The sequence below is a fragment of the Capricornis sumatraensis genome, chromosome 17 (assembly GCF_032405125.1).
Source record: "Capricornis sumatraensis isolate serow.1 chromosome 17, serow.2, whole genome shotgun sequence".
NCBI classification, from domain to species: Eukaryota; Metazoa; Chordata; class Mammalia; order Artiodactyla; family Bovidae; genus Capricornis; species Capricornis sumatraensis.
This window is the reverse complement of record NC_091085.1, coordinates 76,715,866-76,738,106: the sequence shown is the minus strand read 5'-3', so window position 1 is coordinate 76,738,106 and position 22,241 is coordinate 76,715,866. Positions and strand designations below refer to the sequence as shown.

The window sequence follows — 22,241 nt, the reverse complement described above, 5'->3', positions numbered from 1 at the left end:
TGAAGGTGACATTTGAACTTCGCCCTGAAGGATGAACTACAGTCAGGAGGCAAGTGAAAATTGCCCTTGGACTAGGTTTCACGTAACTACTCGGACTTAAAGTGTTAATGCAGGTGCATGGGTAAAAGCAGAGCCAAGGTAATTTGGTTCCATTCTTGTAAGATAAGCTCAAAGATTGTCCTTTAAAAAAAAAAAGGAAGACCCACTGCATTATGGAAATTTGAAGACGGGGCAGAGGAGGGACCACAGCCCTGCTGAGTCAAGTTGGTGTTGTGGCCTGGCACTCAGGCTCTCTCCTCCCCCGGCTCCCGTAGGAGGCGTATGTGGCAAGCGCTGCACCGGTACAGGAAGTCTGCTTTTAAAGTCACCCGCAGCTCTCTTGCATTCGTGATAGTGCTGAGGCCACCGGAGGCCTCTGGAGCAACGTGCTTGACCAGACTGTCTCTGTCCGGTTCTGCTTTCAGGCGTAGTCGAGTGCAATGGAGGAGTGGCTGAAGAGGATGAGGTGGAGGTCATCCTCGAGCAGGAGCCCGCTGCTGACCAGGAAGTGCCAAGGGAGGCCGTCCTGCCCGAGCAGTCCCCGGGAGAATTTGACTTTAATGAGTTCTTTAACCTTGATAAGGTGCCATGCTTGGCTTCGGTGAGTGTAGCAGCATGCTTGTAATCAATCACAATTGGATCAGTCAACTGGGGTTAAATTTGACCTGAGTCTTTAAGATTCTATTTAAAAGTTTTGTTTTGCTAGATGATTGGGAGGTGTTTTTTTTTACTTTTATTCTTAAATATTATTTGAATTTTTGTTGGCTTTGTTTTGAGAGGCTAAGTAGAAATGATTGAGTGAGGATTCTATACCAGTTAACTCTTTCTCCAGGCTGTTAGCATTGGACTAAGAATTCTTAAGATGTTTAAGAACATTGCTTTTATTTTTAAATAGTTAAGTGTTTATTGTAAAAACTTACTATGGAGGTGGATTTTTATAACTGGTGGTCAGTACCACACTGATCTGCATTCCTCAGGTATAACTGGTTAGGTGGTACCTCTATGATGTGATGGTTCTGAAAACCTTTTGTGGAAAGGAATGTGGGACACCATCACTGTTGCTGTTAAACTGTTGAGGTCTAATCTTCCTCGACTTTTAAAGCAGAAACAATGATATCCCAAATCTGCACTTTGTCCCTGCCCTTGCCCCGTCCCCTTTGACCACTTAGGGATTAGCAATGCCTCATCAAATTTTCAGACAAAATACAAAACTGTGACCTATGCCCTCAAAACTCTGTAGCTGCTGAAACAGTGCATAGCACTGATGAGATAGAATTTCTAAGGCCATTTGACCAAGAGCATCTGTACATCTTAAGACGCCATTTATAGGACATGAAATGCAGCTAGTAAGTTCGGCCAGTCCTTTAGAATTGTCGGTTCACACACTTTAACTTACTCGACTCCTCAACTATAACTGCTTCCTGGTCGATTATTACATAAGTGGACAAAACGGGCATGACCAAGCGGCAGCATTGTCCTGTCTCCTTTGTCATCTGCCTGCTGCCCAAAGCCTAAAAGATGGCCACCCAGAGCAGGTGAGCAGACACGGATAGCACTCACAGGTATAGGCCCGCAGGTGAGTGCCAGGGCAGTAGAGCTTAAATTCTCTATGGTGAGGACCAGATTTTATTTCCAGTCCATTGAGGACCAATACTTTAGTATAAAGTAAAAATATCACAGCAATCCCAGATTGCTACAAAAGTTTCTAAGCATTTACTACAGCTCTCTGAACTTGCCTTACTGTGGACCAGCCTGGCCCGAGGCCACACTTGTCCACGGCGCTGGTCAGGAGCAGGTGGAGGGTGGCTGCAAACCAACTGGCAGCTGCCTGGCTTTGCTTCTTAAGTGCTAGCACAGTTTTAACTGTTAGTCTCCTAGGCTCTTATCTCGCTTACAGTGAGCTGGCTAGTAGTCCCTTGGCTCACTGTGAGCAGGAGGGTTGCATCCAGATGTGAGTTTAATTTACCTGATGTAAAACCGAGTGGTCTTTTCAGATTCTTAGGGGACAGTAATTTTTTATTTTTACACCAACTGTGTTTAGTGACTTTTTTTTTTTGCATTCTCTTAGAAGACAATGGAAATCTTATTGTAAAAAGTTTTCACAGCTAAAGGTCAGAACTTAGAGGCCTGTACTTGGCTCCCACTGCAAGCACCCGTGAAACTTACCTGTTTGCCTTGACAGAGAGAATTCAGAGCTGAACGTGTAACGACAGGTGACATGCACGCCATGCTGTTTTAGGCTCTACATTCGACAGGTCATTTAATCCCCAGAAAAACCCTGTAAGTTAGATTACAGCTGTTCCCATTTCATAGATGAGGAAGCGGGCACAGAGAGATTTAAATAACTTGCCTGAAGTCACGTAGCTAATGAGTAGTGGAAACTGAATTCTAGTTTTCGTGCTTTGAGTTAAGAGTTCTTTACTCCGAATTCCCCACAGCTGTACTGCCTATAAAATATAGATGGGAGGAATGGGAACTGAGCACCACCTTATCCTTTAGCCCTCACCCTCAACCAAGACTTGGTTAGCTCTGAATGGGAACCTAGGCTCGGGATTCTCTCCAGGGTTTTCATGGAGGTACTTACTCACTAAGGTATCTATTCTACAATAGGTTCGCTTAAAAGCAAAGCTGGGATCAGTAAAAAGAGATGCTCTGTTTGTCCTGTATAAACAACTAGACTCATAATTCTCAGAAAATGACCAATCAGTTGGGGAAAATAAGGGCAGTATAATGTTTGAATGTCAACGGACAAATGATATAAAATGTTAGAGATAGTACCTGGCACTTAGTAGTCCCCATAAATGTTGGGTGGTAATCGGCATAAACAGAATTGCACCTATATTTGTAAGTTATATTTACTAACATTACAATACATTAGAAGCTGACAGCCACAAAAATCTGTACAAAATGAAAAGTTGGATCACACATGCAAATAATTTCAGTCAAATAATTAAAAATAATTTGATTTTAGATATGCACAGAGCCTGACACATAACAGGTACATAAAACTATGTCAAATGAAGGAAAAGGAAATCAAAACAGGAATCCTAAATCACTTAGGGATGAACAGGAATGGAACAAAGAAAAACCTTGGTGGTATAATCAAAAGTATGCTAAGAAGAAAACAGGTAGCCTTAAATGCATTCATCAGAAATCCAAAGAAAAATCAAACTAGAATGAAGCAAATACAAAAATATAGATGTTTCAATGAAAGTAGAAAGTAAGAAAAGCATTTATCAGTAAAAGCTAGTAATTGTCAAAGAGCAAAAATATTTCACAGTATCTGTATCGGCATAATATGAAGCCTAGGATATGAACAGTCTAAACAACCTCTGACAGACCAAACTAGCAGCTGTATGGGTTACCTTAAAAATGCTATTAAAAATGTCTGGAAGGAGCAGTTGAAACATACCAGACTGCAGTTCACGGCCTCCTCAACGACTCAATTAGAGGAGGCTGTGGGGTGTAGCAGCATTCAGCTGAGCACTGGAGCATCCCAGCTGGCTCTGTGGTAAAAATGACTGACCAGATTGTCTCTTATGATTCTTTTTGGCTTCAAAATGCTCTAGTTCTTGAAATTGGCATTTCCAGTAAACATGAGTAAAAGTGACTTTGTGTATGTTTTAGCTGTAATAAAACTAAGCTTCTCTAACAAAGTTGGTCACTGATCAAAGTATGGAGATAAGTTTCTCAACACTTACTGTCAGAGCCTTAGAAAACGTCCAGATACTTCAGATTCACTTTCTTTTTCACGTTCCTCCTGTGTATCTTCTGGCTTTTCTCCTATACAGTGTGACCAGAGGAAATAAAGTACAGTGCAAGGCTATTTTTGCTATTTGTAAAATTTCAAACTCTTTCCAAAATTAAAGTATTTTAAATAGCTGTAGCTTTTACTTTTAAAAATAACCATTTTTCACCAAGGCGGTTGTGTTTTGGGTACAGTTCCCAACTTTTCACAGTGAAACATCACTCTATAATGCTTACCTTGAAATTTAATGGTTGCAAATTAGTGCACTTGAAAGTCGGCATTATTCAAGGCGTGAGAGTTTACAAGTGGAATGTGATTGAACCTGCTGAACAATACCTGCAAAGACAGAAGTATGAGTTCTAGATTTCAGATAAAACAAAGTCCCTAACTCCGTCATATATGTACATGTCTTGGGGAGAAACCTGTTTGCTGTTTATGCCGTATTGTCAAGGATGGGCCTCATTTTCGGATTGATATTTACTTTATCTTGTCTTTTCTAAATATTGATCAGAGCACTGCATAAAGATCAATTTGGGTATTTAATTAGATTTATAATAGGGTATAACTGAAAATTTCTTTCCAAAAAATGCTTAAATCTAGTTTTCAAGAAGGACTGGTAATAGAAATTACTGTTATGAAACACTGTTGAAAAATTATTTCTGATCATAATGCATCATTTAATTGCTCTTATTAAACCAAAAACTATGGAGGTCAGATATAAAAGAAAACAAACATGAAGTTTGAAACTTTCCACGAAGTTCAAACAGAAATTAGAGATCATTTAAAAGTCTGTCTTTCACATTTTGATACTTCTTAAACTTTGACTTGGAAATATGAGCTCTGCGTTTTAGCTTTTGGGTTCTGAAATTAGCAGCATTGGATTTCACAGTGTTTATTACAACCTTGAGGGTGTTAAAGTTTGAAGCAAGGGTTTTCTTTCATCAGCTCTGCACACCTGATGCTTAGTTGAAGGCCACTCATCAGCTTGGCAGCGGAATGCTTTACTTTGGTGCCGATTTTGATTTTGAAACTGTGCCTCCTTAGAACATTCATGGATTTTCTAATGAGGCAAATGATAGAAAATCAGAACACTTTCTGTGGCAAAGAGGTTTTGCTTTATATGCTTAGAGAATACATGGTTATGCCCAAGTTTGGGTTACTCAGAAACGATCCAGGAGGGGAAGAGAAGTTAAAGATGTTCAAAATCCTAAGTTCTGAGGGTGTTTGCCTTCAGGTCAGCAGCATCAAAGGAAGTTTCAAAGTAAGTGACCCTTCCTTAAACTTTGAACCTTCTTGTCCTTTTCACCTGGAAACTGTTATCTTAGCTTCTTTCATTTCTCCCTTTAGATGATAGAAGATGTTTTGGGAGAAGGGTCAGTCTCCGCCAGTCGGTTCAGTAGGTGGTTCTCTAACCCGAGCCGATCAGGAAGCCGATCCAGCAGCCTTGGGTCAACACCTCATGAAGAACTGGAGAGACTTGCAGGTACAGTTGTTTCAGATTCTGCCCTGGACATAGACTTGAGCTTTCCTTGATACGGTTCATTTCATCTTCATTAGTCAGGGGTCCATTAGCATTCATGGGTTTCTGGATACTGAAAAATATCCTTCAATTTGTGTCCTTTCAATATTGTTGAAGATGTGTTTCTGTGCTTTATTGAGGACCAATTAATTATACATATATTAATTTGCCATATTAGGTCTGGAACAAGCCGTCCTCTCTCCTGGACAGAACTCGGGGAATTATTTTGCTCCTATACCACTAGAAGACCATGCTGAAACTAAAGTGGATATTCTAGAAATGCTACAGAAAGCCAAAGTGGATTTAAAGCCTCTCCTTTCCAGCCTTTCTGCAAATAAAGAAAAGCTTAAAGAGAGCTGTAAGTGTCTGTTAGAGTCTGTTTTAGGTATTTGAAACATTTGGATGCTCAGTCTTAATTAAGGCAGAATCAGTTCTAACAGACTGCTATTTCATCAAAAGTCAAATAGATGGTGTGTTTTGTGTAATGTTCTTCAAAAACACTTATCAAACAGTACCACCTCTTTTGAGAATCTACGAGATCAGCAGGTCACTGAACTCTGTGGCAAGAACTTTTCTCCTAAGTCCTGCTCACCTGGAGCCTGAGTAGAACCCTCCAGTGAGTATTTAGTCCTCCTGAGCATAACTTGGCAGCTGCTCATACCTCTGCCCTGGTTTGCCATGTTCTTGCTTAGGTGATAAGCCCTGAACGTGCAGCCTTGATGGTAGAATAACCATTGTGCAGGCACCACTCTAGTTCTTGTTGGGCTGTCTGGGGTTCCTATCCCTCCTGACGAGTCTCCAGAAGACCCTTCATAGTAGACATACCTCTGCAGGGTCTCAGTGCCTTCAGTTTGTCTGTTTTTGGTATCAGTCTTTTCTGACAACTTCAGTTCAACTGTGAAATAAATCATTTTCGCCTTATCCACCACAGAGTACAAAGAGAGTTCCTACCACATATTCCTTTGCTTGGCTTAACCTAGACTTTCTCAACCTTTCAGCACATTCAGGAGTAGTGCTTTCCGTGGAGGAGGTGGAAGCAGGGCTCAAGGGCTTGAAGGTTGACCAGCAAGTGAAGAATTCGACTCCCTTTATGGCAGAACATTTAGAGGAGACCCTGAGTACTGTGGCCAGCAATCGACAGCTCAAAAAAGATGGAGATATGACTGCGTTTAACAAGCTAGTGAGCACCATGAAGGCAAGTGGGACTTTGCCTTCTCAGCCTAAAGTCAGTGTAAGTATTTGGCACAGACCCCAGCCTTTTCTCCTTTTCTTTCTATTCCACTTCCCATCCAATAAATGGATTTTTAAAAAGGTATCCTGAGTAAGTTGGAAATTCTTTAGTAGTCATTTGATCCTCGATGCTTTTGTGTGTTCTCTAATTACCACTATACTGTTTGCTACTTGAAATAGCAGGTTTATCTGTATTGAAAAAGCAGGTTTATCTGTATTGAAATAGCAGGTTTATCTGTATTGAAATAGCAGGTTTATCTGTATTGAGAAAGCAGGTTTATCTGTATGTATTGTGCGTGACAGTATAGAGTCTGATAGATTCAGATATAACTTGCTTATCTTAACTCAGTGCTTAAAAAAAAATGGTGTAAAAATACCTTTTGGGATGAACTCTAGAGAAAGTTTTCTGTTTATTCAGCTGTTTGTTGTTGTTTAGTCGCTAAGTCGTGTCTGACTCTTGCAACCCCATGAACTGTAGTCCGCCAGGCTCCTTTGTCCATGGTATCTCCCAGCAAGAATACTGGAGTAGGTTGCCGTTCCTTCTCCAGGGGATCTTCCCTACCGAGGGATGGAACCTGAATCTCCTGTGTTGGAGGATTCTTTACCATTGAGCCCCCAGGGAAGCCCTTATTCAGCTACTTAAGTTAAAATAATTTTACCATATTTTTATAGTAAAGTCTTTTCACTACTACTAATTACTCCCAGATACCTGGGATTATTTGCCTTCTTGATTAGGTATCTGACAGATATTCATGGCATTTGTAAAGTATCTGAGATGGATTTTTCAAGACAATTGCATTCTGTTTATTTACTAATAGAAAAAGCTGTGACTCCAAAGTTATAAAATACCTTTAGGCATTAAGTTGGCTTACAAGGTGATTGTATGTCAGTAAATGCAGGTGTGTAGCCCATACTGGTCTTCCCCATAACACATTTAGAGGGTGCCTCTCAGGCATGGTGTGTGTTACTATTGCTAACCCTTGATGATTACAGAGTGAAAGGGAAACAGTAAATCGAATAATATTAATTTAAAAAAAAACATAGACTTACTCTAGTTGCTAAGTTATCTCAAATTTACCAAATTGAGTTTGCCTGTTTTTCTTGACACCTTCTTGTCTGGGAACTACTGGTTAACCATGGGGGAAGCATGTGTTTCATTGTGCCTTGTACCAAGGGAGAACAGCTGATTTTTGCTATTTTGAATCTGACTAGCTGTTAGTGATCAATCCTAACAGACATACCATTGTTCCTGGCCTACCTACCTGCCTCTCTACCTCCAGAAGGAGACATCTCAGATAGGTAGAGTTATTCTTGTGTATCTGACCACACCATGCCAGTTACAGGGGAATGTTCCTTGTAAGCTGCTTTAAATAATTTCCATGCAAGGAACTATCAGGTGTAAATGCCTTCGAATGAGGACCAGATCACTTGGCTGTGAACAGTCCTCCTCCTCTGCTTATTGCCTTTGTGTCTTGGGGATTAGGTGCTGACTACAGCAGGCTGGGTCAGATCTTATAAACAGCTTCTTTTAGTGTTAGTAAAGAAATGGGAGCGGGGGTGGGGGTGGGTTCGACTGTTTACCCGATGATGCTTTTGAACATTTTGTTTTAGATGTGATTCTAGGGTTTGATATTAACACAGTTGCCCCTGAGCTGTGAAGATAACTTGCCTGATGTTGGGGGTTCAGTGCTCTGAAATCTATCTGGCTTCAGCTGAGGGAATGAGCCTCAAACAGGTGCATAAAGGAGTGGATGATACAATGTAAGGTGCTAGGCAAAGGGGAATACAAACTCAATCTAGGAAAAAAAACAAGGAAATAATCTATGAAGTGCACCAGGCGTTACCCCAAAATACTGCTTAATTTGCATGTTGGTGTTTGTCACGGGCTGCTTCCAGGCTTTCAGTGACTACAGCTGTGTGCGTTACGTATACTCTTTCTGATCTGCCTCCAGCCATTCTGGTTCAGTCATGTTGTTTATCCCCAAAAGAAGACACATTTGTTCAGTCTAAGCTCTATTTCAAATTAAGTTGTAGACTCTATCCTCCAAATATAGCAAGCCACCTAGTATAAAGTTGTGTCTTTGTTTTTGTTAGTTGGAATTAAATGACTCTTGAGGAGCTCTTATTAAAATCATTTACAGTCCATTTCAATTCCAAAATCAACAATGGAACGCTTGCATATTTGGGGGCCATTTGTCATGCCTGAGGACACTGCTGTGGGCCTTCGCAGTTCCCGCTGGTGGAAGGGAAGCTTGACAGAGAAAGCACTTCAGCCAGAGCTAAATGGACACACAAGGGTGTCCTGAAGCACCAGAGGTCATATAAGTTGGATGCAAAGTATAACTGCTACTGCATTAAAAGAATCAAAAGTGGAAGATTTTAATTTCACCCTGAATAGGAGACCCACTTTGGAATAGCTGCTTAAAAATAATAAAGTTTAAATTTCCTAAAATATGAAACTCTGAAATATAAAGATTTTGGCCGAACTCGCATTTTTTTGGTACCATCTATGATCTGTAAATCTTGTTAAAGATAATAGCTAGCAAAGGTTGCTGTGAACATTAAAATCTGTAAATTATCAAAATTTCCTACTTGTGGCCTCTTACTAAACAAGTGTTCCCCCCGTTTCGCCATTTTCTTTTTCCCTTCTTTTGGACGCAATGTTAGATAGTGAAATGGACTTAGGGTTACCAGAGAGGAAAAAACCTTGTCTGAGGGTCTCTGAGTGGACTTTGCATCTACATGTGAAAATTCTTCCTGTTCCGAGATCATTGAGACCTGTGCAACAAGTGGGACAAGTTGATCTAAGTTTTCTGTGATTTGGACATCATTCTGCTGTTAAGTGCCAACTCCCTGGGGAGTTTCAGTGTTTTCTTGTGGTCCCCAATTAATCTATAAGCTAAGTATGTGAGAAGGTTAAAACCAGTTTTCCTTTGACTTTTTTAGCGAACCCTTGAAAGCCATTTGATGTCCCCTGCTGAGATTCCAGGCCAGCCTGTCCCTAAGAACATCTTGCAGGTACTTCACAATCTTCTACCGAGGCCTTGGAGTCCTGAACAGTATTCCTCCAAACTGGTTTTGTGTAGTGGGCCAGCTTTGGGCCGTAGAGACTGATCCATGTTGCCTAGCAACGAAGGATACAGTTTTGCTGCCTGACATAGCTCTCTGTAGCTATAAATGTGGGGTGGGTTGGTGGCTAAAAAAGATGATCGAGTAAAGCCTTGGTTTCCCATTTGCAGGTTTGCAATTTCTATGGAAATTTAAAGTATCTAACCTATATTTGTAGCACTAACTTGAAGGAAATGTTGGTAGCTGAACGTTCAGAGAAATTCGTTGCATGTACATGTGCCAAGTCCTTCAGTGAAGCAGGAGGGAGATTCATCATTGGCTTCCAAATTCATAATCCACAGCCTCGGAGTAGGAAGAAGAACTAGATTTGCTCACAGGATTTGACTTTTCTGCCTTTAGGAACTTCTGGGCCCACCTGTTCAGAGACCTGCTTCTTCCAATCTCCTGAGTGGCCTTATGGGGAGCTTGGAGCCTACGACATCATTACTGGGCCAGAGAGCACCCTCTCCTCCGTTGTCACAGGTGTTTCAGACGAGAGCGGCCTCCGCAGACTACCTTCGTCCCAGAATACCATCACCGATTGGTAAATGCTCTTGTGCATAGGTGTCCATCTGTCATTTCCGTTCTCCTTCCCCTCGGGTATACCCATCTCCTAAAACTGGCAAAGTCTCTTTCGTTGGTACCCTTGAAGAGTTTAAAAAGAAACGTGCTGATTTGTTATGCTTTTTTCAGGGAATGGTAAGGACCCAAGTGGAAGGTAATTATCCAGCTGCCCTTCTGGATAAATAGGTTTATGTTACAGTTTTGTATTTTTTCTCTGGAGAACTAAATTGGATTCCAGCTCTTTAGTCATCTTCCTTATTTGGGAAATTCAACAGAAAAAAAATTAATTTGGCTCCTTAGGTTTTTCCTTCATGGAGAAGTCAGACTAGTGGCTCTCTGCCAGCCTGATGAAACTATACACAACCAACTGGGAGGTATTACGGCTGATTCAGAGCATGAATGGGGGAAGCACTTCCAGAAAGCCGTGTTAGCAAGAGTGTGCAGGATCTGTGTTCCTGTACCCTCGGCCACTCTGGGCTGCTGGCTGTTCTGACCCCTGCTGGTTATATTGTGAGAGAGAGTGTTTGTAATCTTTCCACAGTTAGGGAGATCTAATGGAAATAGTGTGAATCTCAGAACACTGGTGTCTGCTTTGGTACTAGCTGGTGTGGTTACAGAGAGCCAGATCACTGGCTAGAAAAGCTCTTCCCTCCCAGATAGAGGTCTCGGCTCTGAAGAGACAGCTTAGTGGGGGATGGATACACCAGCAGCTTGAATCATTAAGTGCTCGGAGAGAGGTCCGTGAGGTCCCCACTGTAGGGGCACGGAAGAAGAGTGACATCATCAGCCCAGGAAATCAGTCCTTCACGAAAGAGATGGTGCTCAGCGAGGAGCATCACGCAGTGGAGATAATGCCTCTGAGGGACAGGTGCTATCTTGACACGCACTGACTCTGTAACCTTCCCAACAGGTTTCACGTCAGGACCACAGCAGCTTCTCGGAGATCCATTCCAAGGCATGCGCAAGCCCATGAGCCCAGTCACAGCCCAGGTCTGGCTGAACTTTTTCTCAAGCTTGTTTCTCAAACTTGTTTGCTTTCCACCCTTGTGGAAATACAGAATTAAATGGCTGTAATGCTGGAAGTGGTTTTGAACTGTAACTCAGGCTCAGTGAAGGCTAGAAAACTGGTGAAGTTATATCATTATATAAAGTCATAAATCACCAACATCCAGTTTAGGCAGGTTTTGCAGCATCTTAGTTTCTCTTAGCTGCTGCTTAAAACATACCTCTTCTGAAAGATCAAAGAGAGACCTTAGTAGAAGGTGTACTGGCTGTTGTTCTTCTGCTGACTCCCCTCTGCCACATCTGTCCAGCAGATGAGCCAGCTAGAATTGCAACAGGCAGCTTTGGAGGGGCTGGCCGTGCCACATGATCTCGCGGCGCAGGCAGCGAACTTCTACCAGCCTGGTTTTGGCAAACCGCAGGTGGACAGAACCAGAGATGGATTCAGAAACAGGTAAATTTCTAATCTTACCCTTGAGATTTGCAAATTAGTTATCCACAGTATCATTTCTGTTGTACACACTGATACACTGTACAACATATGGTGACAAGTCTTACCTACCGAGTGTTCAGTAGAGGAAATTATATAGTTGAATTCTGTTGCAGGGGCATAGGCTTTGCATCCTGTATAATTTTATTTATACTCTTCATTTAAAGGATTCGTTTTTACAGATGTAGCTGGCATAGCTACTTATTTGAAGCTATACTTATGAAATGATGGAAACTAAAACTCCACCTCGCTTCCCCACCCTCAGGCTCCTTGCGGAGTATCAAACTGTCCCTTAAGTCAGGTTTGTTGATCAAATAGTCCCTGACTTCACTCTCCTCCCATCCTCTCCACCAGTTTCAACAGGCAGTGAAATGAAATGAACCATAAGTTGGGGAAGAAAGAGTAGCAGTATTGTCCTTTTTTTTTATTGTAAAATAAAACAGGCAGAAAACTTATGAAGCAAATGTATAGCTTATTGTAAGGCAGACTCCCTTGTCAGCTCCCCAGAAGCCCTCCCTGTGCCTTGTCCCAATACCCCTTTCTCCAGAAGTGACCATTGTTCAGTCTCTAAAAGAAAAGTAGTCACCACCTTCATATTTTTAGTTTTATCGCCAAAGTGGGCATCCTTAAACACAGTACTCCCACCCCATATAGTATTTGGTACTTGAAACTTATTTGTTTTGATGTGATTATTAAAAATGCTGCCTCAGTGTCTTACTTCATCTGGTCATATGTTGACACTTTCAGAAAGCACTGGAACTAGTAAGCTCTCTGTCCTCTTGCATAAATGTGCCCGCCCTCTAGTAAGAGCCCTCCAGTCTGTACAGAGAGCTCAAGGCTCCTGTGCTGAGCCCCTTCACTGGACTTCTGTCTACAGCATAGCAATTTGTTGACCTTCCAAGCACTTTCAGTTCAGTTCAGTTCAGTTCAGTCGCTCAGTCGTGTCCGACTCTTTGCGACCCCATGAATCGCAGCACACCAGGCCTCCCTGTCCATCACCATCTCCCGGAGTTCACTCAGACTCACGTTCATCGAGTCCGTGATGCCATCCAGCCATCTCATCCTCTGTCGTCCCCTTCTCCTCCTGCCCCCAATCCCTCCCAGCATCAGAGTCTTTTCCAATGAGTCAACTCTTTGCATGAGGTGGCCAAAGTACTGGAGTTTCAGCTTTAGCATCATTCCTTCCAAAGAAATCCCAGGGCTGATCTCCTTCAGAATGGACTGGTTGGATCTCCTTGCAGTCCAAGGGACTCTCAAGAGTCTTCTCCAACACCACAGTTAAAATGTGTCAATTCTTCGGTGCTCAGCTTCCTTCACAGTCCAACTCTCACATCCATACATGACCACAGGAAAAACCATAGCCTTGACTAGATGGACCTTAGTCTGCAAAGTAATGTCTCTGCTTTTTAACATGCTGTCTAGGTTGGTCATAACTTTTCTTCCAAGGAGTAAGCGTCTTTTGATTTCATGGCTGCAGTCACCATCTGCAGTGCTTTTGGAGCCCAAAAAAATAAAATCTGACACTGCTTCCACTGTTTCCCCATCTATTTCCCATGAAGTGATGGGGCCGGATGCCATGATCTTCGTTTTCTGAATGTTGAGCTTTAAGCCAACTTTTTCACTCTCCTCTTTCACTTTCATCAAGAGGCTTTTTAGTTCCTCTTCACTTTCTGCCATAAGGGTGGTGTCATCTGCATGTCTGAGGTTATTGATATTTCTCCCGGCAATCTTGATTCCACTTGTGTTTCTTCCAGCCCAGCGTTTCTCATGATGTACTCTGCATATAAGTTAAATAAGTAGGGTGATGATATATAGCCTTGACGTACTCCTTTTCCCATTTGGAACCAGTCTGTTGTTCCTTGTCCAGTTCTAACTGTTGCTTCTTGACCTGCATACAGATTTCTCAAGAGGCAGGTCAGGTGGTCTGGTATTCCCATCTCTTTCAGAATTTTCCACAGTTTATTGTGATCCACACAGTCAAAGGCTTTGGCATAGTCAAGAAGCACTTTAGATATCCACAACTTAATTTGCTCTTGGCAACAACTCTGTGAGGTAGATGGGATAAAGAACTGCATTTGACAGATACAGAAACTTAGGTTTTTCAAATGTGACTTACTTGAAACTAGCAGGTAGATCCAAGACAGTGTCAATTTTTGGATCAGATGGTAGGCCCTCCCTGCCTGTACACTCTGTGTACAGTCATGGCCCCCAACAGACACAGTTTCTCCTTGTCTTGCTTTTTTTACCTCTTAGTCACTCAGAATACTCTCTCCCCTCGCTGTCTTACTTGGTCTCAGTGTGGCAGCACTGGGGCTTACCTGATACAGTCTGGAAGGCAGCCAGGAGTTTAGGGTTCCCTTTTGCTTATGAGTCAGTGAACTTCAGAATCATTGACTGTCCTGAGGCTTTGGCCTTTGCAGTACACGGTCTGACATCACTGAAATGCAGTGAAGCTTTGATTAGCCAGTGAGCTCATGTAATTCATTCTTCTCTCAGCCTATGTGGTCATCAACTCTTTGCTGTCTTCTTCCAAGAGAGAATAAGTAGAAAGTCTGGGGAGAGAAGGAAGTCTGCTCTTTTAAACTTTATTTGGGAGGCCGAGGGCCAGCCCTGTGTGCAGACCCAGAGTGGCAGGGAATGCTCCGGGTGACTGGGTCCTTAAAGTAGCTCAGTCTTGGTGGCCTGTCTGACTTAACTGGTGTCTCTCGGAGCCTCAGTTCTGCGCCAGGGACTGTGGTACTCGGTGTTGCTCCCTACCCTCCAGAATGCAGGCCCTCTCCAGCCTGCCTCACTGGCATAGTCAGCAACAAGCTACACACCTGCCCTGGATAACCCTACACTCCCAAGACCTTCCCACATCCCTTACCTGTTCCCTCTACCCCTCGTTTTCCCATCGTACTCTGCTGGTACCCTTCATGTGCCATGTTTGCCCTAGATTAGTATCTCCCTCATTAGATGACAGCTCTTACAACACCCAGGACTATGTGTCATTAAGCTTTTGTCTGTCCTCAGAACTTGGCATATAGTTCTGCACGTTATTAAATGCTTGGGAAATTGAAGAAAGGAAATGGGATGTTTCCTGGGCTGGCCTTGAGTTTTATGCAGTTTAAACTTGAAGTTTGAGCAGCTAGGGACTCACACGGATAACTGGTTTTTGTTTACAGGCAACAGCGAGTGACCAAGTCACCAGCACCCGCGCACCGAGGGAATTCCTCTTCCCCTGCCCCAGCCGCCTCCATCACAAGCATGGTCAGTGACCTCTGCCCTTATGATTGACTCCTAGGCTTCTCCCTGCTTGGTTGCTCCTGTGTTACTAGGTACCCCAAATTGTCCTTGAGCGCCTTCCACAGGAGTCAGTGATTTAATAGATGTTTACACCTGCCTGTTGATTAAGGCCTCCCCTTTCAGGATGTAGTCTCTCAGGATTCTAAGTTCTAGTGAAGCCCCATGTTGGGGAAAATGTGTTCCAGCAGACAGAAGAGTCAGGGCCAGGGCATACAGGGTGGTGTGGTATGTTCCGATGAATGATCACTGGAGTGGGGAGCAGAAGAGGGATGAACGTGAAGGATGGGAGGTGAGGAAGATGGGTGATGGGAGCTAGAGCATGGGAAGTCCAGTAAAACATGGTGCGAGTCCACAAATTTAGATTCAGTTCTCAGTGTGAAGGCTGGGACAGAGTGGTTTGCTTATTTGCAGTGACAAGTCAAGCTTTACAACTGACTCATGAACCAGCATTATTTAATTTTTTAGGTTTCACTCACCTCACAGACCTTTATCACCTATTCAGGGCTGATGAGGAGAAAAGGCTATTATTCTGTACTTCAGGACCCCAAGTGGTCTTTGCACCAAGCACCTTGAAGGCAGGATCTAGGAGCTTTTCTGTGCGTAATTCATGCCCTGTCTCCTGTCATCAAGGATACGGGGTTGTTTAATGAGAAATTTGCATGCACAGTAAAAACATCAGTGTAAAAACTGGCAGTAAAGAGGTGGGAACAAATGACCCCAAATGGTGAGTGCTGGTGCGGAGGAAACCGTCAGGAAGCTACTTGGGTTTTCTGGTAGCCAAGTCAGGGTAGGAGACATGAAGAGTACAGAGAAATCGAGGTTCTGCGGTTGCATCTGAAATGTCCTTTCCCAGCTTAGGGGAGGGGCCTGCTATTTCAGGGCTTTCTCCTGGCTATGTCTTTCCCCCTTCCCAGCCTAACTCTGGCTTGCGGAATGGCTGGAGCAGAGGCTGCAGAGGCAGGTAGAACTTTCTGTGCTTTAGCTAGCTGTGCGCTAGCTGCATCTTGGTTTTGATTAAAGTGAACTGCGCGCAAAGGATGACGCTGCCTGTTCGGCCCATTCTGATGCTTTCTTCCAGCAGCTAGAGGCCAGAATGTTGGAGTTGGCTTCCGCCACGTGCTGCCGAAAGGGAACTCTTCAGCTTCAGTAGTTTGGCCACTTGATTAGGGAGAGGCAATTAAAGAATGTGTGAATACTGTTTTCCTCTACAGCTTTCTCCTTCCTTCACTCCTACCTCAGTGATTCGTAAGATGTATGAGAGCAAAGAGAAAAGCAAGGAGGAGCCAGCCTCTGGAAAAGCAGCTCTTGGTGACAGTAAAGAGGACGCTCAGAAGCCCAATGAAGGTACTTGAGAGCTGTTGAGGCTGGAGCACCAGCAACGTGTGTGACAGAGTACCAGCGTGCAAAGCCCTGGGCAAGGCCCCTGCTGCTCCAGACCTCAGTTCTGGGTCTAACAGGAGGCGTGGACCAGCTCACAGGCACTTAGCCACTTGAAATTCTGACCAGTCTAATAGTGCCTTGAGTGCTGGCATTAGGAAGAACAAGCATTCAGGATCCTTATTTAGGCTTGAATTATGAGTACATTTATTTGGCAAATTAATAAAAGTTCAACCAGTTTTATTTCTGAAAGGTTCTCTCCAGTCTGGAGACTAATTACCCAGTAAGAACTACGCGGTGGGTGACGCATATAGGAGGTGTGTGAGGCTTTCGGAAATACGTGGAAAATGTAAGAGGTTTTTAGGGGTTGCATAGTTCAGATTGTTAAAGACACAGTGAAACAGACTCTAGTAAGTGAGGTTTACATAGGTCTCAGTATTGGTCTAAGAGCTTTCTGCCTGTGAGAAAGCTTCTGGGGAAAAGAAGGAAATCCGGTTGGTCCTATTAAAAGGCAGTTCAGGTTCCTCACCAGACAATAATTGTTCTTTAGGCATTCTGTTGTGATGAATTTGCATAATTTTACTCACTTTTCCCCTTAGGCTGAAAAGCATGTTAATCCCAATTGTGAGCTTTCTAATAAATGAGTTACTGGTTCATCGGGAGGACAAAAAAAGTTTGTGAATACCAAAATATTCTGTCTGGATCCTTGCAGAGAACCTGCTGTCATCCAGCTCTCTGCCCACTGCTGCTCGGGACTCTTCTCCCACCACAAACCCCAAATTGGCAACCATGCAGCGGCTTTCCTGTTCCACCCCACTGTCCCAGACCAACCGTTACACCAAAGAACAAGATTATCGACCGAAAGCAACAGGGAGGAAGACACCCACCCTGGCACCCCCCGTTCCAGGAACACCTTTTCTCCGCCCTGTCCACCAAGTTCCCCTGGTCCCCCACGTCCCCATCGTTCGGCCTGCTCACCAGCTTCACCCGGGGCTGGTCCAAAGGATGCTGGCCCAGGGAGTACATCCACAGCATCTTCCAAGTTTGCTCCAAGCTGGTGAGTTTCTAACTTGGCGTGAGTTGCTAGAACTGATGAAGTGCTATACCATTGGAGGGCCTTATCCCTAGAAAGACATTCCATTGGGTCCAATCTGATCTATTCCTTAGTCCACTGAAAGATCAGGAAACTAGCTTGAACAGTCTTCATTCTTAAGGAACTTTCAGATCACCAAAACTGTATAGTCAAGCTTGAAAATTTTCAGGTAGATTATTTCTGTTTCTTCTTTCTGCCCAATAGGTGTGCTTCCCCCTGGGATGGACCTGACCCATTTACAGGGGCTATCTGGCCCAATCCTGAGTCAACCCTTTTACCCTTTGCCTGCCACTAGTCACCCTCTCCTAAACCCTCGTCCTGGGACACCTCTGCATCTGGCAATGGTGCAGCAGCAGCTGCAACGCTCAGGTAGGTTCAGGAGAGGACCAGGTGAGCTAAGGGTTAGGAGGTTCTGAACCAATTTCCAGTGAAGGGGATAAAATGACACTGTTTACTAATATATCCTAGCAAGACTGGATTGGGAATTCCTGTGAAGACAGTTGGAAAGCCAGGTGCACCCTGGTTTTTTTTTTGGGGGGTGGGGTATGTTTGCCTCTTTGGAGAGGAAGCTGAGAATCCTTCTGACAGATTCAGCATAGGGAGTGCAGAGAGCAGATACTCTCCCTGGCTTGTGTTGTTGCTTCTGCTTGTCATGGGGAGTAGGGGGTGTGTCATCTAGGATGGACTGTCAATACAAATGAATACCTCAGCCTTCCAAGGTACTGTTCTGGCACTTTGGAAAGGAGTTTCCAAAAGAAGCCTAGAATCAATCACCTTGTTAAGAACTGTTCGTAGTTTCGTGCACAGTGAACCACGGCCTAGTGGAGAACTACTTTCCCTCCTTGTGCTCTGAATGAGAACCTTCCTATCTCCACAGTTCTTCATCCTCCAGGCTCTGGTTCCCAGGCAGCTGCTGTCAGCGTTCAGACGACTCCTCAGAATGTGCCCAGCCGGTCAGGCCTGCCACATGTGCACCCCCAGCTCGAGCACCGCCCCAGCCAGAGGAGCAGCTCCCCTGTGGGCCTCGCCAAATGGTTTGGCTCAGACGTGCTGCAGCAGCCCCTGCCCTCCATGCCCACCAAAGTCATCAGTGTAGATGAACTGGAGTACCGACAGTGAGCAGGGCAGGCTCGCTCGCTCGCCAAGCCTGGACCTGTGGCGGCACCCCGGTCAGGACTCTGCTTCCTCATCTCACGTGGGTTTACGGCTTTTACTTTGTAGCACTCTTGTGTGAAGCTGTTTAGGGGCACCCAGGCATCTGGTGTGGTCTGCATCATGATGGAAGGAACTTAACCAGTCAGTGGAGTCTACATGGTTTGAATCCAGGATGCAGTATTGTCAGGCCTAGAAAGTCTTTTTTTGTAAGATATGTGAATGAAGTGTTGGTGTCTTCACCAAAAGGTGGCACCTTAAGGGTTCTGAGGAAATACATGTATAGACCCTTATGTACAGACCTGTGTATAAACAACTTTTGTACATACATATAGGATAGCTTTTTTGAAATTATACAGCTGTACATAAAAGTAGCTGGTATTAGGTAAGCCTGTGTCAACATTTTGGATTTTTTTTTTCACTTGTACAGTTCGGGCTTTTTCTTTTGGTTGATTAAAGTTGCATATGCTAAGTGTGTGAATGAACTGAATGGCACTGTTGTGTTTATTTCTTCCTGAATCCCTTCCTCTTCAGTAGGTTCTTGAGGGAAATTACCTAGAGTTTTTTCTGTAAGACTCGTGGACCTGAACTCTGCTTGGGAGGAGGAAGCCATGGCCCTCTTTCTTGAGCCTTAATGATCCCAATGGGTAAGTTTAGACTGAGCTGACCCTATAGGTAGTCTTGTGGCTAATATCAGATGATAATGTGTAATTTCTAAAATTAAACCCAACTAAAGAAAATAATTTATTGGGTCATCAGGTATATGGTCATTTGTCACGTTTACTGGGGCAAAAGTCAACGGTTGGCTTCCTGTTCTCCAAGTCAGAGTCCCCAATAGGGAAAAATGGAGCCTTAGAATTCCGATTCATTCCAGAATTGTTTCCGTATAGAACTTCCCTCAAGACTCTGGTGCCTGTGTTAACTTCTTCTGTGTTCTTACTCCTCCGCTCCGATATTCTGTGGACTGTAGCTGCATACGCAACACTGGGGAAGAGGATTCTACGCAAGTAACTACGGCCTAGAGCCCCCTTTCCTGACTGAAGGCTTCATTCCTCCCAATCCGAGGTGGCAGACCTCAAGCTCCTCGACTGAGCTCAGCCAGTCTCTCAGCTCTTCCCATTTAGGGCCCTCAACTCTAGTTTGACTTCATAGTAGAGGCGCAAACAATGAGACCATTCTGATTCACAAGTGAAGTTAGCAAGATGACTGGATTTTGACTAAAATGTTAAAAAAACAGCCTAAGGGTTCGGGGTGCAGCCTATTAACCTGGAGCTGCCCACCCTGCCCTGTGCTTCCAAGAACAAACAGCAGGTCGCTTTTCAACAAAACCTGGCTTTGTGGATTGAGCATGAGGTCTGTCTCTTCAGAGTACTTCAGCTTGAGTACTTCAACTTCAGCCCTCCCTCCCTGCAGTGGGATCTGAGTGAATCAACTTCAGAAATAGGCCCTGTTTAGAATTCTCACAAATGCCTTGTTTCATAAACAAAGCATCTGGAAAACAGTCTCAAGCAACAGGGGCAGAACAGAAACGTGGATCCAACTCCATCCTGTGTGTCCTTTAACCTCCTTTCCTTTCATATTGAACCAACAGTCCAGGGTGTAAAGTGGGGAGGGTTGGTTTGAAGCTGCTAGTGAGGAATTCCTTTTTAGGCTAGAAGCTAATACGACAGACATGAACAAATGTAGGCACCAAGCAAAGGGCAAAGCCAGTAGCTGGTGAGATGGAGTCAGAAGAAAATAAAGGAATGTTGCTAAGAATAGCACAGCAGAAGCTAAATGCATAGATCTTAAAGCTATTTTGGTGAATGGGAGTAGAGGCAAAAAAGGAAGTGAATACAGTCTTCAGAAACTAAGAGCCAGCTATGGAGTAAAAGGAGAACAGGACATGATGTCTCAGCTAATAAGCCATCTTACAGGGAGCAACTCTGGGGAGTCTAGCAGGCATGAGAAGCTTAGAAGCAATCAAAGCTGGAAGGATGTGCAAAGCCTCCTCAAAGTGGAACAGCAGAGGGCTAGAGAGAATCTTGTGGAAGTTGAGGGGTCAGGTAGGAAAGAACATTGCCTCTGCCCCTAAGGAAGCAGTTGAGCAACCAGTACTTTGAAACAGTAATAATCAATGAGAAGTGGGGGAAAATGGGAAAGTACAGGAACTTCCGTGCTAGTCCAGTGGTTAAAACTCCATACTCCCAGTGAAGGGGCCCTGGGTTCAATTCCTTGTCAGGCAACTAAGATCCTGTGTGCTGTGAGGCACCATGAAAAAAAATAAAGCTAAATTTTTTTTTATAGGGAAGCACAGCCAGGTCTTCTTATAGGAGATATCTTATAAGACAGCCTCTTAAGGTAGAAAGAAAGTCAGGTCCACTGGCCTAAAAATGAAAGGGATAAACTCCAGGAATGAAGATAACATACTGGAGTTAAACAGACTCTTCAATATTCTATGCCCTTTACCAACAGCTGTTTCAAGAATGGGTATGAGACACAGAGGAATTGGCTGTGCAGCTTCTGGGAAATGGCTTCACCAAAAGTTAAGACTCAGCCCTCTTTAGCATCCTCTAGATATTGGTATAAAGCCCAAGGCTATAAAGATATTCTTCAACTGTGAAGGGAGCCATCTGCCCAGCAAAGCAGTGAACAGGATGGCATCATGGAAAGAATTTGGATCGTCAGTCTACCAGCTAGCCCATCTGAGCTCCAGACAACTTATGTGAGAGACCAAGTTTTCTTCCATTTTAGCCAGTTAAGTGATTGTCTGCTATTAAACACAGCTTAATACTTTTGGCGACCTGATGCCAAGAACCGACTCACTGGAAAAGACCCTGATACTGGGGAAGATTGAAAGTGGGAGAAGGGGATGACAGAGGATGAGATGGTTGAATGGCATCACCAACACAATGGACATGAATTTGAGTAGGCTCCAGGAGCTGGTGATGGACAGGGAAGCCTGGCGTCCATGGGGTTGCAGGGCGTCAGACACAACTGAGCTGAACTGACCTGAAACACAGCTAAAAGCATTCGGAAAGAAAAATGGAAATTCAAACAGTCAAACAACCCTAGTCGTGGAGTTCAGGAAGAGAAAGCTTTGCCCTCCTTGGTGGCCCTACCCCAGGCAGCAATCCAAACACAAAACTTTACCTCTCCCAGAACTCCCAAGTCTGAGCCCAGAAAGGAGGTAGGGTAATGCTCTTCTCAAACACCAGGGGGCCACTGATGGGGGAAGGGGAAGGTGTGGAAGGATGGAAGTAAAGCCCATTCAAAGCAAATCCTGAAGCCTTGGAATGAACCCAGATTTCAACATCTTTCTCAACATTCTGGCATTTCATTGCCCAATGAAAGTGAATTTGAGGATTCCTCAAAACCCAATATAAGCTCTGCCTGGAAAATAAACCTTGCTGGAAATCCCGTATCTCAGAAAGCCAGTGTCTCTCTGAAAAGCCAGAGTAAACTCTAAATTATGGCCTCTATCATGAGTGTACCGGTGATATCAAGATCTATACCCTCCAAAGTGAGTAGGATACCAGGCCTGAGAGGCTTATCTCCTGGGTCTGGGGACAGTGTTAAGCCCAAGCTCTAGGAAGACTATGAGAGGGAAAAAACTGTCACTAAGATAACAAGAGTAACAGCTCCTGGAAAAGGC

The 22,241-nt window shown here is 43.9% G+C and overlaps 1 protein-coding gene across 2 annotated transcripts in view; it reads left to right on the top strand.

Moving 5' to 3' along the window:
* The window catches only part of EIF4ENIF1 (eukaryotic translation initiation factor 4E nuclear import factor 1), a 38,298-nt gene extending 19,270 nt beyond the window's left edge, over positions 1-19,028 (top strand). The window contains exons 4-16 of one of the 2 annotated variants that reach the window (XM_068989710.1): positions 465-640; positions 5,135-5,270; positions 5,485-5,664; positions 6,305-6,501; positions 9,483-9,554; positions 10,005-10,188; positions 11,119-11,198; positions 11,522-11,664; positions 14,865-14,949; positions 16,197-16,329; positions 17,075-17,419; positions 17,660-17,824; positions 18,333-19,028. In XM_068989710.1, coding sequence (XP_068845811.1) covers positions 465-640; positions 5,135-5,270; positions 5,485-5,664; positions 6,305-6,501; positions 9,483-9,554; positions 10,005-10,188; positions 11,119-11,198; positions 11,522-11,664; positions 14,865-14,949; positions 16,197-16,329; positions 17,075-17,419; positions 17,660-17,824; positions 18,333-18,574 — 2,138 coding nt within the window. In that variant the 3' untranslated portion in view covers positions 18,575-19,028. Of the gene's footprint in view, positions 1-464; positions 641-5,134; positions 5,271-5,484; positions 5,665-6,304; positions 6,538-9,482; positions 9,555-10,004; positions 10,189-11,118; positions 11,199-11,521; positions 11,665-14,864; positions 14,950-16,196; positions 16,330-17,074; positions 17,420-17,659; positions 17,825-18,332 lie in introns of both variants that reach the window. The other variant, XM_068989709.1, reaches the window with a different exon arrangement.
* The last annotated feature ends 3,213 nt before the right edge of the window (positions 19,029-22,241 follow it).